Source organism: Cheilinus undulatus, linkage group 19 (assembly GCF_018320785.1).
Source record: "Cheilinus undulatus linkage group 19, ASM1832078v1, whole genome shotgun sequence".
NCBI classification, from domain to species: Eukaryota; Metazoa; Chordata; class Actinopteri; order Labriformes; family Labridae; genus Cheilinus; species Cheilinus undulatus.
The window spans coordinates 10,981,215-10,997,049 of NC_054883.1; the positions used below are offsets into that span (position 1 = coordinate 10,981,215).

The following is a 15,835-nucleotide window of genomic DNA, read 5'->3' on the forward strand; positions in this document are numbered from 1 at the left end:
TTGTGTCTAAATCCTTGCTTTCTTAGAAAATTGACTTTTATCTAGTTTGACTGGTGCGAGCACCCGTATTATGGACTTGTTACCACGGCAGCCAGGAGGAAGCTGTGAAGGGAGCGGACAGTGAGTATTGTTGTTTGTTTAGCGCTGGTTTTAATGTTTTCCTTAGGATACAGGGCTTTAAGTATTCTTTTTGAAGCTAAAGCATGTATGAGCGTTACTGTGTCGATCCCGGATGCTGTCCACTTGTCGACAAATGTGTCGAATCGCTATTTCTGTAACGTTAGCTAGCCAAGTCTATCCGTGTTGTACCGTTATTTGTCAAACTGAGAAAACGGCATAGCAAGAACATGAAGACGATTAACGCTGCCTCTCCTATTCTCTATTTCTTAGAGGCTGTCGCTCTCTGAGACAGAAAGGAAGCTTGGTAACAGGCTGGCTTTTGTTAACCTTTAGCTTTGTTGGATTTGTGAAAAACGAGCATTTTTTGACAAATGAGTTTAATCGTAGGAGCCACGTCGGTTAAGAAACAGCAGTTTGATTGGTGCATGAGAGTACAACAACCCAAATTCCAAAAAAGTTGTGGCGTTGTGTAAAGTGTGAATAAAAACAGAATGCAATCATTGTCAAATCTCAAACCCATGTTTTATTCACATTAGAACATCACAAACGTATCAGATGAGACATTTCAGCATTTGAAGAACAATATGAGCTCATTTTGATTTTGATGGTAGCAACACATCTCGAAAAAATAGGGAGAGGGTCATGTTCACCATTGTTTGGCAGGAGTTCTTGGGGAGGAATGTTGTCCCATTCTGTTCTGATGTAGCTGCTCAAATGTCCTAGGTCATCTTTTTCTGACTTTTTTTTTTATACAATGTTAAAAATGTTTTCTCTGGGTGAAAGGGCTCGACAGCAGTCATACCAGTTCAGCACCTTGACTCTCACTGTGAAGCCATGCTGTTGTGATGGATGTGGTGAAATATGCAAGGCTTTCACTAAAAGAGATGTTCAAATGGGAGTATATGTTGCTGTAGAAGTTTTATATACTTTTCAAAATTGATAATGCCTTTCCAGATGTGTAAGCTGTCTACGCCATAGGCAGTAGTGAAACTCCATACCATCAGAGATGGAGGCTTTTAAATTGTGCACTGATAACAAGCTGGATGGCCCCTCTCCTCTTTAGTCAATAGTACACAGTGACCATGATTTCCTAAAAGAATGTCACATTTTGCTTCATCTGACCACAGAGTAGCTTTCTGTTTTGCCTCGGTCCATTTTATATGAGCTTTGGTCCAGAGAAGACAGTGGCATCTCTGGATCCTGTTCCAATCTCCATCCATTCATCCATTTTCTATACCGCTTATCCCGTTTGGGGTAGCAGGGGGGTGGAGCCTTCGAGCTGTCATTGGTCGAGAGGCGGGCTACACCCTGGACTAGTCATCAGTCAATCACAGGGCTGACATATAGAGACAGACAACCAGGCATATTCACAACTACGGCCAATTTAGAGTCACCAATTAACCTAACGAGCATGTCTTTGGTGGTGGGAGGAAGCCAGAGTACCCAGAGAGAACCCATGCATGGGGAGAACATGCAAACTCTGCATAGAAAGGAGCTAACCAGGGACCTTCTTGCTGTGAGGCAACAGCCCTAACCCCTGCGCCGCCGTGCTGCCCCCCGTTCCAGTCTTTTGATGATATTATGTACAGACGATGGTAGGATATTCAAGGTCTTCTCAATTTTACATTGAGGCACATTTTCAGAAAGTGTTCCACAATTTGGAAAGACAATACAAATTGGTGAATCTCTTCCCATCTTTACTTCTGAGAGACTCTGCCCTTCTAAAATGCTGCTTTTATACCCAATCATGTTACTGACCTCTTGCCAAATAACTTAATTAATTGCTTCATAAACTGTTTTCAAGTGTACTCTTCCAGGCCTTTGTTGCCCTGTCCCAAGTTTTTTTGGATGTGTTGTTGCTATCAAATAAAAAATGAGCTAATATTTTTCTTGAAATAGTGAAGTGCCTCAGTTTCAACATCTGATATGTTGTTCAGGTTTTATAGTGAATAAAACATGTCCAAGTATGTAGGTTTTCTTGAGATACAAATTCTTCTGATATTTACATACAAAATAATAATAAAACTTCACGGCCTAGGCAGATGGAATCCTTTCATCTCATTTATATTTTTGTCACAACAGGGAGAAGCTATGGGCATTCGAAAAGGCTGAGCAAAGTATTGCAGCTTAGGCTGTCACGATGGGCACTGCATCCTCACTGGTCAGCCCAGGAGAGGTGATCGAGGATGGATATGGGGGTGAAGGTGGGGAAGCTTGTGAGATCCCAGTGGAGGTGAAGCCCAAAGCCCGACTCCTGCGCAGCTCCTTCCGCAGGGCACCTCGGGTGATTGGAGCCAGTTTTAAATCCACGGGTTCTGTGGATTTAGAGTATGCTGCTGAGTATGAAAGGCTCCGTAAAGAGTATGAAATCTTCCGTGTTAGTAAGAATAACGAGATCTCATCCATGCAAAAGAAGGAGGCCAAGCTGGATGAAGAGAACAAGAGGCTTAGGGCCGAGCTACAGGTACGATTCATCTGGAGTTTGTTATCTTATCGTATCAGCAGAAGCATATTGGATTAAATTCTTATGGTGATCTTGACCTTCTCCAGGCTCTGCAGAAGACCTACCAGAAGATCCTCAGAGAAAAAGAGAGTGCTCTTGAGGCAAAATACCAGGCTATGGAGAGGGCTGCCACCTTTGAACATGACCGGGACAAAGTAAAACGTCAGTTTAAGGTAAACCAAACCACATGCTGTACTGTGTAGCTTCTCAATAATGAATAGAGTCTTAACCACTTGACTAAATATCCAACAGATTTTTCGGGAGACAAAAGAAAAGGAAATCCAGGATCTCCTGCGAGCCAAGAGGGACTTGGAGTCCAAATTGCAGCAGTTGCAAGCTCAGGGTATCCAGGTATATGACCCAAATGATTCTGACTCAGATGACAACCAAACCACAGTTACTGGTAAGACGAAGAAAAACGCACAACATGGCATGTTTCATTCATACACCTATCATTATACAGTTGAAAAAATCTAACATTACTGGTTCACTGGATGTTTTCAGCTGCAGGAACACAGTGTGAGTACTGGTCTGGTGGGGTACTTGGAAGTGAGCCCTCTATGGGTAGTATGATGCAGTTGCAGCAGACCTTTAGGGGACCAGAGTTTGCACACAGTTTGATAGATGTGGAGGGACCTTTTGCAAATGTGAGCAGAGGTAAGTAAAGTTTAATACATAAATAAAAACATATATATAGATTGTAGATAGCTCTTGCAGTATTCTTCCACTTACCCCTTCATATATATGTCTAAAAATTCTCTCTCTTGTGTGTTTGTATTAGATGACTGGGATGCTGCAGTGGCCAGTCTGCTTCAGGTCTCCCCTCATGTGCCCCAGGCCTTATGGAGTAACACAGTCCGCTGCTACATAATCTTTACCCAGGAGACCAAAGCTGAGCTAGAGATCTTTATAAAGGTACACTGAGTATGGTTGAAAGCAGTGCTTCCCCCTTTTTTGCAAAGCTTCAAGGTTTTACCCGTGTGTTTTCTTTGGGTTCAAAATTGCCGTCTTTTACATTGATTTTCCTCATGTTGTTGTTTTGCATCTATTACATTGTTTAACTATAATTAGATGTTGCTTATACTCAGTGTGGATTTAAATGATGGGTAAAAAGGGAAAATTGATAGTGCTTGTAGCTGAATTCTTTATTTTAGAGTAAATAAAGAAAGCTCAGTATCCCTATATGGTCACAAAACCTTCACTGTCGCATTTAATAAAATGCATTCAAAGCTAATTTCTGCTACATTTAAGGCTATACATATGTCTCTGAGATGCATTAATTTAACTTGGCAATCACTTACAATAAGTGTTTAGTAATTAAAAAAAAGACAAGTGGTGTCCACTGGTTTAATGTACTCTGCACAGTGGAGAGAGACAACCCAGATATTATCAAAGTTTGCAATTAAGAGAAGTACTTTCTTCTTTTTGGTTTTTAAGCAATTTAAACTGTTTCCTTACAGGAATTTTGAGAAGGCAAGGGTTTTTTGGCCCTTAGGAGAAGTAGATTTTGCATTAAATTAGTAAGAGACAAGGGATAAATAGGAAGTAAAACATATTCTTCATGCTTTTTCCCAACTTCTTTTAGCTCCTCACAGTTTTAGCTGAGATTTAGCCCTGTTTCTGTAGCAATGTTATTTTTCTTTCGTATCACAACTGGCTTAACTAAGATGTTAAAAACATAAGAGGCAACCATAACTTGAACTTGATTCAGTTTGATGCCACAGTTGTCAGTTTACAGCACTTAGCAGCACCTGTGTTCTTAAATTTATAAAATGATTAATGGCAGTCTAGCTAAAATATACTTGGTATTTATTGTAGTGTAAGTATTCTAGGATGAATGCATGACACTTTTTTTTTAACTAGGATCTAAAAATTGACATATGAAGAATTTCCACATGATAGGCTATGATTTGGGAGCACTCATACTCTTGCGTCTTTAACACTGGTCAAGGAAAACATGAGGTGATGGATCTAGAAGAGAAAGGATCCATCTAACAGAATTGGTGTGGTGCTTAATATTGTCAAGAAGTCTTTAGTGGACTGATGAGGCTAGTTGGTCTTCTTTAAAACACAAATTAATAAAAATGTCTCTGTTGATAGACAGCATAGATTTGAATTAGAGCATGACATTTGAATAATAAGTTACAATGTAATTCACTGGGATACACTTGTGGAAGGCGGCTGGGGGGATAACACTCCAGTTTAAACCCTTTTAGCCTACACGTGGGAAAGTTCATGGATTTTTTTTCCATTTTTTAAGTCAAGCAGTGACTTAGGTGATCTGAGCAAGGGTAGGGATGGTATTTCAGACTTTGCAGTTTTCATGGATATTTTTTTCCATTTTTTAAGTCAAGCAGTGACTTAGGTGATCTGAGCAAGGGTAGGGATGGTATTTCAGACTTTGCAGTTTATTTATAAGCTGAGGACAGAGTGCAAATGTGAATGAAATGTCATAATGGGTTGAAGGCGACATCAAGAAAACTACAGTTCAGTTTATAAGTTTTAACTTCTTAACTATTTACTCTCTTAACTTGTTCTGCATTCTGCAAAAGTAAGAAGCTGCCAGAAAGTCGTCCCTGTGTCATATAACTTCCTGTGTGCGTTGTAAAAATAATTCAGTACAAGTTTTTCCTGTCTTGTAAAACTTCCTTTGTGAACCAACCATTAAATGTTGGTTTTTCTTGTCTGATGTCTCCTACCCAAGAAATTCTGTCTCTGAAAAGCGTCATCTGTATAACAAATGAGCATGAATAAAAACAAAATTTCTTCTACACTTGTATGAGAAAAAAACCCTTGTGAGCTAACTAACTACAAATGAACCTTGCCTGGAAAAATCTAAAAACAATGCCTTCATTACAGAAACACTCTGCTGCGTTACGGAAATTGTGTGAAGGTCTTGGCCATTTCTACCTGAATGTGTGCTTCCCTGATGAGACTGCTGCTTCATACACTGCGGAGCGCAAGCAGGAGATTGACAGAAGCTCTGTGTGTGTGCTTCTTCTTAAATCTGCTGTAACGAGGTACAGTAACTATCATCTCGCAGGTCATTCTTATATTATTGTATTATTTGTTCATGAATGTATGAAAACTCATTCTGTTATTTACACGTGAACAGTTCTGTGGTAGAAGACTGTGAGGAAGCTTTTGTGAAGAATCCAGACGGCCATCCTCTGGTGCTCTACCTCAGGACAGAAGAAGGTCACAATTTGACCAGACCTACCAGGCAACTTCTAGAACGTGTCAATGCTGCAGATAAGGCAGCTAAAGTCAAGGTTTGTATTTGTCTAATGTTAAATGAATGAGGATGCAGAAACATGTTAAATAGTAGATTAGTTAGTTTTACCAGTTTGACTTTAAAAGCTTGTGCTTTTCACTTATAGAAATGACATTAAGATCATGACAAATTAGTGATTTCTAAGTATAATCCACATCTTCTAACCCAGGTGGTGGATCATAGTGGCTCTGCAGAGGAGGGAGCCACCCTGATTTATGCTCAGCTTGAAAAAGTCATCAAACAGGTACAGACTGTCTCACAGTAGCATCAGGGTTTTAGTCATTCATAAGCTAAGTTGTTTAAATTCCACATCTACGCAGGAGTTGCTGGGTCTTGAAGGAGCAGACGTTGACTCAAAGGACTCCGGGATAGAAGAGGGACGTGAGGAAGACTCTGGAGACGTGCTATGGGACCTGCACGATGAGCAGGAGCAGATTGAGGCCTACCAGCAGGCCTGTAGCAGCACCATGTCCCAGTTAGGCTCCCAGAAGGTAAGGCAGATATTCTCGTGTTCTAGCTCATCCTCATTTACTTAAATTTCTCTAATCTTGTGTCATATCTGATGTCTTCCTCAGTACATAGATCGTTTGAATGACATGATAGCTGCTCCACCTCCAACCCCACCGCTACTGGTGTCTGGCGGTCCTGGCTCAGGAAAGTCTCTCCTGCTCTCCAAGTGGTGAGATAGGTTTGAATGATGCAATCTTTTGAACTTAAAGTATCAGAAGACATTAATGATTTAAAGCCTTTGCTTGCCATATATCATTGGAAAGTAAATGTTTGTTTTGCTGTCTCAGCTAAGTGTACTTTTCTTTTTCAGGATTGAGCAGCAGCAGAAGCAGTCTCCCAACACATTGTTCCTTTATCACTTTGTTGGTCGCCCACTTTCAACTAGTGCGGAGCCAGTACTCATCATTAAGCGCCTTACAGTTAAAGTAAGAGGTTCCCCTGAATGGCTTATCATTGGCGTACTTCTAGTGCAGATGCTTTGTCTCACTAAATATGTGTGTTTTATATGTGGTTGCACAGCTGCTGCAGCACTTCTGGTCCATCTCAGGCTTGTCTATGGAGCCCAGTAAGATCTTGGAGGAGTTTCCCCGCTGGCTTGAACGGTTATCAGCACGCCATCAAGGAAACATCATTATCATCATCGACTCCATTGACCAAATACATGTACCCTTTCTTTTCTGTTTGAACTCAGATATACTCTGGTCTTGCATTTTTTTTTTAAAAGATTAATTTCTCTTACTTTGCATTTTCTCTACCTGTTCAGCAAGCAGAAAGACATATGAAGTGGCTGATTGACCCTCTCCCTGTCAATGTCAGAGTAGTGGTGTCTGTCAATGTAGAGACGTGTCCTCAAGCTTGGAGGTGAGAGCACTTCTTCCGGTCAATTTACTGAATATGTGTCATGCTTAACCCCATTTCAGTCATTGCACTATAAATATTTGTAGATTTACTTCTACTTCTAGTATTACCATTTTTAAATCTCATGTCTGTTCAGGTTGTGGCCTACACTCCACTTAGACCCACTGAGCCCCAGAGAGGTCAGGAGCATCGTTAATGCAGAGTGCCAAAGCTTGGATCTGAAATTTACCAAGGACCAAGTCAGTAAACATCCAGTCCTCCCCCCTTAAAAGAAAAACTTATGAAAACATATGGAAGTTGTTTTGTAAAAGTTTGTTTTTGATGGGAATGAATCTTTCTTCCAGGAGAAGAAGCTGGAAAGGCACTGTCGCTCCGCATCAACATGCAATGCACTGTATGTCACACTTCTGGCAAGGATGATCATCAGGTAGTCCACTTGTTGTTTAGGATTTCTGAATTTATAAAACATCAATGAAAAATACTCCTTCTCAATTAAGTATGGTCAGATACAGAAAGTTATTTGATACACATAATTTAAAGGTCACATGCCTGTGAGGTTTGTTACTGAAAACACACTCCAGTATTGGATTTTTTGATGTCTAAAAAAACCCTCTGTTTCAGTCCTGCTCAGAATGAGCTGTTTCTGTGTCTGTGGCTTTAAATGTTAATGAGCTGTCCGACTCCACCCCTCTCAGGAAATGGATGTGGCTTAATGAAAGTAGCTCTCCTGGAGGATCAGGAGAAAAATGATCAGTGAAGAACTGCACTCAATCAAATGTATTTACTAAACAGTAAACCAACATTTTCATTTAAGATACATTTCACATAATGAGGGAGAAAAGCTGTTAAAGTGGCCTTCCTGGGATCCATCCTAGAATGCTTTGCAAGCAGCTTGCAGCCTGGATTTGAAATGCAACTTTTAACAGCTTTTCTCTCTCATTAGGTAAAATTCATTCAGAAAATATAAATGATAGTTTACAGTCAGGTAAATACACCTTACAGGGTGCAGTTATTGACTGAACAGTTTATAAAAAGTAAGAAGCATGCTGTGGGCTGAATTGAGCAGCACGTCTATTTTTATATCTCAAACAGATGTATACTTGTCATCTTTGTTTTTGTTTTCACTGTGCTTTCAAAACCAGCCTTTATTGCCCTATTAAAGCCCTTTTTTGCTTAAAATATGTGGATTTGGTGACCACTTTTTAAAAGAAAGATCCAGCAACAGTCCTTTTACTGCATTAAAATGTTCAGAAAATGTCAAGAACATAATTTTCTCCCATAGTTTATAGTATCTTGTTCAGCTCTTCTTAGCATGATTTTAATTACTAAATGTTTGCTTATACACAGTAAGTACATGCCATCTTTTACTCTCCAGCAGTACATCATGCTGGTCGCTGGAGAAGAGCCTGGAGCAGTGTCTGCAGTGTCAGGACACAATGTCCCTCTATCGCCTGGCTCTCAAGATGACACTGACTTCACTGAAAACAGACAGAGAGCGACACATCATGAGAGAGGTGGCCTATTTGAACACAAAGAGCAGTTCTCTCTGTTTAGACATCGAGTTGTGTCTTTTTATTTGTTAAAATGACAGTGTGGGTGTGTTTTTTTTTTTGTTTGTTTGTTTGTTTACCATGTTTGATTACAAGTTCAAGTTACTTCTCGTCTTATGTTCTCATGATAACTTTGCACCTTAGTTTGTTGAAATTGACCCCTCAGGGATTGACATAAACATAGTGTGAATTATTTTCTTTCCCAAAAGAAAAATATGCATGTTTATCTCTTTTTAGATCCTATGCCTTGTGTGTGCCAGCCATAATGGAGTGAGTGAATCAGAGGTGCAGGATCTTTTCCCAGAATTTGAGCTGCCTGCACTGTCCTCTCTTCTTCACCGTCTGAACAGACTCTGCGTTGTCACCCTCCGATGTGGGCTGATTAGGTTTCAGCACCTGCAGGTAGGTGGACTTCAGCCAGTGGAAGATAAAAGACAACAGAGCAATTAAAAAGAAAAGAAAATATGATATTCATGAGGCATCCAATGATTATGTTTTGCTTTAAGGCCTGGGAAGCTGTGAGGTTAGAGTTCTTAGGAGGAGGAAGCAGCTCAGCAGCCTACAGAGAGAAACTGATACAACATTTCAGTCAGCAACTCAGGTGCTGTTCAGCGGTCTTGTTCAGTTCATAAAACATGGTTTGCTCTACTTACAGTAGAGCTTATGAGTGTGTTGTTGTTTGTGTTTAGTCAGGACCGTGTGACTTGGCGGGTTGCAGATGAGCTGCCCTGGCTGCTCCAGCAGCAGGAGGATAAAACCAAACTACAGCTCAGCCTCCTGAACCTGTTTGTCTCCCAAAACCTCTACAAGAGGTACAAAACATGCATACACATGAGCTGATTTAACTTATATCTACTTAGTCTCACAGGTGTATGTTTTTCTTTTCTAGAGGACATTTCTCTGAGCTGCTAGCCTATTGGCAATACGTAGGCAAAGACAAAAGCTCCATGGCCACAGAGTACTTTGACTCCCTGAAACACTACGAGAAGAGCTGTGAGAGTGAAGACAGTATGACCAAGCTGGCAAACCTGTACGAGACGTTGGGACGATTCCTCAAAGACCTGGGCCTTCCTAGTCAGGTAACACATAAGTGGTAGCTGGTGCATAATGCTAAGGCAGGATGCAAGTTCTCACACATGCATCAAGACTGTTGTTAGCCTAGGGCTAACAACAGTCAGTGCTTAACTAATTTATTAGACCACCACCTAAAGTAAGGTTTATGCCACAGCTGCCCTAAAATAACAGCACTGGTAATTACCAAAATCATTTTTTATGTTTCTGCAATGGTTAATACACCAATATATAGAAGCTCTTTAAACCAAATGATATTTTTAATGCTAAAATATAATTATTGTTGTTAACCATGAATTTTCAAATTTACTGATTTACAAAAAAACTGAAAAAAAATAGTAAAGCACATTAATATTTCTTGATTAATATGTCAAATTATAGTTATTTACTTGCATTCCTGAACAGAAAAAATAGTTTTAGTGGTTGAATGTTATGCTTGATTAATTTCTGACTTCTCAGAGAAGCCCAGTGAGCCAGCTCAAATTTGGGTGAATTCAGTTTGAAATCCCTCATTCCTGTTCAAAATAGTAAAATGTCGAGAGCTCACTAAAAATGAAAGAGTCCGCATATGACAGGTGGTCTAATAAATTTGTTAAGCACTATATATATATATACACACACATATAATTGAATTTAGCAGTTGTGATTCAAATACATTTAGCATAGCAAACAATCCACTTGTTTCTTAGTTAATGGATGCAATGTTAGTTTCTTAGTGCTATGACTCCCACTAGTTACTAGGAAAGAAAGTGCGTAGGCTGTAAAAATAGGCCCATTAAAAATGTCATGTGGTTTTCCTGCAACTCTCTGGTTTGGTTGTTGTTCCTCCTCTAAATATATAGCAATCTATTATGGGTTATTTTGATGAATCATTTTTTAGTTGGTTAAACTATCTGTCCCTGTAAAACATGGTTTTATTCTTGTTTTACATTTCATGTTGGGCCAAAACCTCCTTTCTCAAAAATAACCACTTGGGAATGAAAAAACTGCTGTAATTTTCTAATAATTTAACACAGAATGGTAATAATATGGATCTTTTTCACTCTTTATATTGATTTAAAATTTGTAAAACCCACTGGCAGACATAAAGGGTGATCAATAGCACTGATTTGTGAAAAAAAAATCAGGAAAAATGGATATATCAGGTTTTAGTCTGACACCAGGGATATGTGATATAGTTCTTCAGTGTAGAAAGTACTCTTTTAACCCTCGCCTTTGTATCTGATTCTGTCTGTCCCTGCAGGCTGTTGCCCCTTTACAAAGGTCTCTTGAAATCAGAGAGACAGCCTTGGACCCAGACCATCCCAGTGTAGCTCGCTCCCTGCACCAGCTGGCCGGGGTTTATGTTCAGTGGAAGAAGTACGGTAATGCTGAGCAGCTGTACAAGCAGGCCCTGGAGATAAGCGAGAACGCGTACGGCGCTGAGCATGCAAGTGTGGCACGAGAGCTGGAGTCACTCGCCATGCTATATCAGAAACAAAACAAGTAAATGCTTCTCTCTGTGACATTTTTAATGTTACTTAAAAGTTTTGTTCATGTTTTGGTTTATTGGTTGTATTTTAAGCCAGACACATCCCAGCCATGTGGATGATCTTATTAAAGTCAGTGACCTCATGTCAAAGACACAATTAATGGCTCACAGCTGACATTCTCATTGTCAGGTATGAACAAGCAGAGAAACTCAGGAAGACATCTGTGAAGATCCGTCAGAAGACTGCACGTCAGAAAGGTCATATGGTAAGCATGTCTCACAGATTCCCACATGCTTAGTCATTTTCACCTCATCAGGTATTTAAAAAAATGCCTTTTGCCTCCATTTTCAGTATGGTTTTACTTTGCTGAGGCGCAGAGCCCTACAGCTGGAAGAGCTCACCCTGGGAAAAGATTCTGCTGACTGTGCCAAGACGCTTAACGAGCTGGGTGTCTTGTACTACCTCCAAAACAACCTGGAGTGAGGGGCACATTTTACAGCTGCATGCACACAAAGACAACCCACTCTCAAAATCTTACAAATTTCAGTTTCTTTCTAATCACGTCTTTATTTGTATGTTCCTCAATAAATCTAATATCCTGTTTCCTGTTCTCATCAGTGCTGCCAAGGTTTTCCTGACCCGTTCTCTGGAAATGCGTCAGCGAGTCCTCGGCCCAGATCACCCCGACTGTGCTCAGTCCCTCAACAATTTGGCAGCACTGCACACAGAGAGGAGGGAGTATGAAACAGCTGAGGACATGTATGAGAGGGCGCTGGACATCCGCAAGAGGGCCTTGTCTCCAGATCATCCCTCTCTGGCGTACACGCTTAAACACCTGGCAATGCTGTACAAACGCAGGGTGAGATATTCATGCTTTTGATGGTGAAACTTAATAGATATTTACTCCTAGTTAAAGTTATTTAAGGTTATTTTGATACCAGCTTTAAAGTTAGATATACTCCTAAAGTTCAAATGATATAGAATCCTGCTTTGTTATTATGACTCTTCAGTGCACCTGTTTTATGAAAGGTTCTACTTTTGGTACTTTTTGATACCATCATTAAAATAACAGAATGGCTGTTTTAGAGAAAGTGTAATTTAAAACAAGTTGTATTGAAAAGTATTGAATACGACAGGCTTATTACATTTAACAAAAACTTCTGTGTTCATTATAAGCTGAGAATCATGTCAATTTATGTGTTGAACAGGGGAAGCTGGAAAAGGCAGTGCCACTGTATGAGCTGTCTGTAGAAATCAGGGAAAAAAGTTTTGGGCCCAAACATCCCAGTGTGGCAACAGCGCTGGTAAACCTGGCTGTCATCTACTGCCAAATGGTGAGGATGTTTATGCTTCCACTCAATACAGGATACAATACAGTGCCTTTAAAAGGTATTCACCCCCTTGGATGTTTTATCCTTTTATTGATTTTTCAAATCATTCATGGTTAATTAACTTTGGCTCTTTCACCAAAAAATTAGAACAACCCTCCTTAATGTCAAATTGAAAACCGATTTCTGCAAAATAATGTAAATTAAATAAAATATGTGAGGTAAAATAAATGACTGCATAAGTATTCCCCCTGTTGAAGTCATTATTTAGTAGATGCACCTTTGGCTGCAATCATAGCACTGAGTCTGTGTGGATAGGTCTCAATCAGGTTTGCACATCTAGATACTGCAGTTTTACATCCCCAGAGCATGATGCTGCCACCACCGTTCTTTACAGTTGGGATGGTGTGTTTGAGGTGATGTGCAGTTGGTGTTTGCTGTACATAGCGTCTTGTCTGGTGGCCAAAAAACACCACTTTGGTCACTTGACCATAGAGTCTCCCACATGCCTTTTGGTGAAATTTAGAGATTTGTTGTGTTTTCTTCCATGTTTCTTCTTTCCCATAAAGCTTTAACTGATGAAGAACCCAGGCAACAGTTGTACAGTATACAGAGTTTCTACTATGTCTCCTATGCTAAAGCTTGTAACTCCTTTAGAGCAGTCATAGGTGTCTTGGTTTTCTGAGATGCTTGGAGTGTTCTTTTGTCTTCATGATGTAATGGTTGCCAGGAATACTAATTAAACAGGGACTGGACCTTCCAGACACAGATGTTTTTACACTACAATCACTTGAGACACATTCACTGCTTTCAGGTGATCCCCATTTCAGTAATTGATATTACTAGCACCAATTGGCAGGACAGCTGTTGAATTAGGTCAGTCACTTTAAAGGGGGTTCATAGAAACTGCTTTCATTTTGACAATAGTTTTTGGTATTTTTTGGGTGTAAAAAAAACAAGTTATATTGACCATGATTTATTTATAAAATCAATAAAAGGGTAAAATATCCAAGGAGGAGAAAATATTTTATAGGTGCTGCAGTATATACAACGACGTGCATATTTCAAACAATTTCCAAATATTTGTAGTATTTTAATGACTGTTCCAAGCATGTTCAGTGTTGTAAGGGAAAATTATTGTTCATTTTTCTTTTGCAGAAGAAGCACAGCGATGCTTTGCCTCTTTATGAAAGGGCGCTTAAAGTGTATGAGGATAGTCTAGGGCGCTCACACCCACGAGTGGGAGAGACTCTGAAAAACTTGGCTGTGCTAAGGTAAAGCAAATAGGGTCATTTTCCTCAATAAAAACTAAAATCATATACAATATATTTAATTTTTGTTTGTTTTATTCCTTTTGTGAATAGCTATGAGGAGGGTGACTTTGAGAAGGCAGCAGAGCTTTACAAACGTGCAATGGAGATTAAAGAGGCTGAGCCATCGTTGGTGTGTGGGAACGCCCCCTCTCGCCATTCCTCCAGTGGGGATACCTTCAGTCTGAGGGGACCTGCTCCCCTACCACATGCCCCGAGGTGACTCTGATCAGCCTTGAAGTGCCACATGACAGTGAAAAAATGCATAAAAACATCAGACTCAGTGGTGTGACCAAAAAGAGAACCACTTTGGTCATCAAACTTTAATTGTTGTCGAGATTTGATTTGGTCAGATTTACTGTACCTGCAAGTTCAATCATGAAGTCTGCCAAATCAGTCTGTGAAACCTGTGTATTTCTGCAAAGTATCTGATGATTTTTCCAACACATGCGTATGGGAGGGGAACTGCATCAGTCCTCTTTATGGGCCTGGAACTCAGGTTTACACTTCTGTTGTTTAGTTCCTCCTACATTCAGCCTCAAAGTATAAATCACTACATTTACTAACATGAAACACCATAAAGGACTTAAATTTTATAACACGGGAGAAAATTGAGTATCAGAAACCTTTTTTCTGTTGTACAGAAGATATTAATCTATGCACTTTCTCAAGACTTGTGATAATTAGGGACACAGCTATAAAGAAGACCCAAAGTATTATCATAATTATGTCAAGTTTTGACATAATGCTCCCCTGTTAATTCAGAAAAAACTTTAAAGTTTATTTTAAGATATCAAGTATTAACTTTGGCATATTTCCACAATTGATGATGCTGTTGTCTTGTATCTTTTTTTTTTTTATTTTTGCCAAATCTATATTCAGTGTTCAGGTTGAAGGTTTTTAGAGTGTCTGTTTGTAAAATTAACGGTGCATTAATGGGAGAGAGGCGTGTTCATGTGCAATGTGATTCCATTAATGTTTACATGAAATATGTTCTAGCAGTATTAACTACAAAATTAAAAAAGGGAAAACGTACAACCCCTGTGAAGTGTTTAACAAGCCTCCGCTACGACTGATTAAACCTGCGGTACTGAGTTCATCTCGTGTTTATACAATCCTAGATGTTCATTTATTAATCTACAAAAAGGATTTCAAAGGACCAGCCGTGACAGTGCCACAAGTGTTGAGTATGTCACACTTTTGAGGGGCCGTACAGGACATCATTTATGTTGGCCCTATTGCTTACTTTAACTAAACATGGGGTTCCAGATTTTTGTAAAGCTTGAGTAAAACGTGTTTAATTTATATTTCACACAACACATCTTGGTAAGAAATGGGGGTTGCATACATATGAATGATGTATATGTGTGACAGTTTGGTTTTTGTATGTGAAAGGAAGATCGATGCATTAAAAGGGAGAATATGTGAGAGTTAAAAACATAATGCTGGTGTTTGGCCAAAACATTGTATATCCATTTTTCAGGATTTTTTATTTTTTCTTAAATTGACTCTATTGGTCACCCTTTTTATCTGCCAGTGGGTTGTTAGAATTTTTAAACCAATAAAAAGTGTCAAAAAACGGTTGACAGTGATCATGCTGCCCGATAGGAGGGGCATGTATCTAAGAGGTAAATTATCTCTGGCTTGTACGGCCTCTCAGACACTTTTTAAGGTACCAAAAAGGGACACAATGTACCAAAATCTATTGACAAATTACAGCTCATATAATGTATCTTAAGTGGTTTTTTTATGTTTATGTATTAATGTAAAATCTCAAATCTGTAAAATCTGTACAGGACAACAAAAATCACTACAGTATATCATGAAGATTGTATTCCA

At 39.4% G+C, this 15,835-nt stretch overlaps 1 protein-coding gene across 2 annotated transcripts; it reads left to right on the top strand.

Moving 5' to 3' along the window:
• Positions 1-72: 72 nt before the first annotated feature.
• nphp3 (nephronophthisis 3) lies at positions 73-15,807 on the top strand. Of its 2 annotated transcripts, none has more exons than XM_041814265.1 (28): positions 73-120; positions 2,203-2,584; positions 2,671-2,796; positions 2,876-3,026; positions 3,128-3,280; positions 3,405-3,538; positions 5,483-5,643; positions 5,739-5,895; positions 6,067-6,141; positions 6,218-6,388; positions 6,473-6,576; positions 6,718-6,832; positions 6,927-7,070; positions 7,171-7,268; positions 7,402-7,504; positions 7,610-7,692; positions 8,641-8,779; positions 9,053-9,217; positions 9,322-9,416; positions 9,505-9,627; positions 9,705-9,894; positions 11,130-11,371; positions 11,548-11,623; positions 11,710-11,837; positions 11,977-12,217; positions 12,567-12,692; positions 13,845-13,960; positions 14,051-15,807. In XM_041814265.1, the coding sequence occupies exons 2-28, from the start codon at positions 2,261-2,263 to the stop codon at positions 14,217-14,219; spliced, it is 3,909 nt and encodes a 1,302-aa protein (XP_041670199.1). In that variant the 5' UTR covers positions 73-120; positions 2,203-2,260; the 3' UTR covers positions 14,220-15,807. The 2 variants fall into 2 exon arrangements, with proteins under 2 accessions (XP_041670199.1, XP_041670201.1); XM_041814267.1 differs by having other exon boundaries at positions 8,644-8,779.
• Positions 15,808-15,835: the final 28 nt, after the last annotated feature.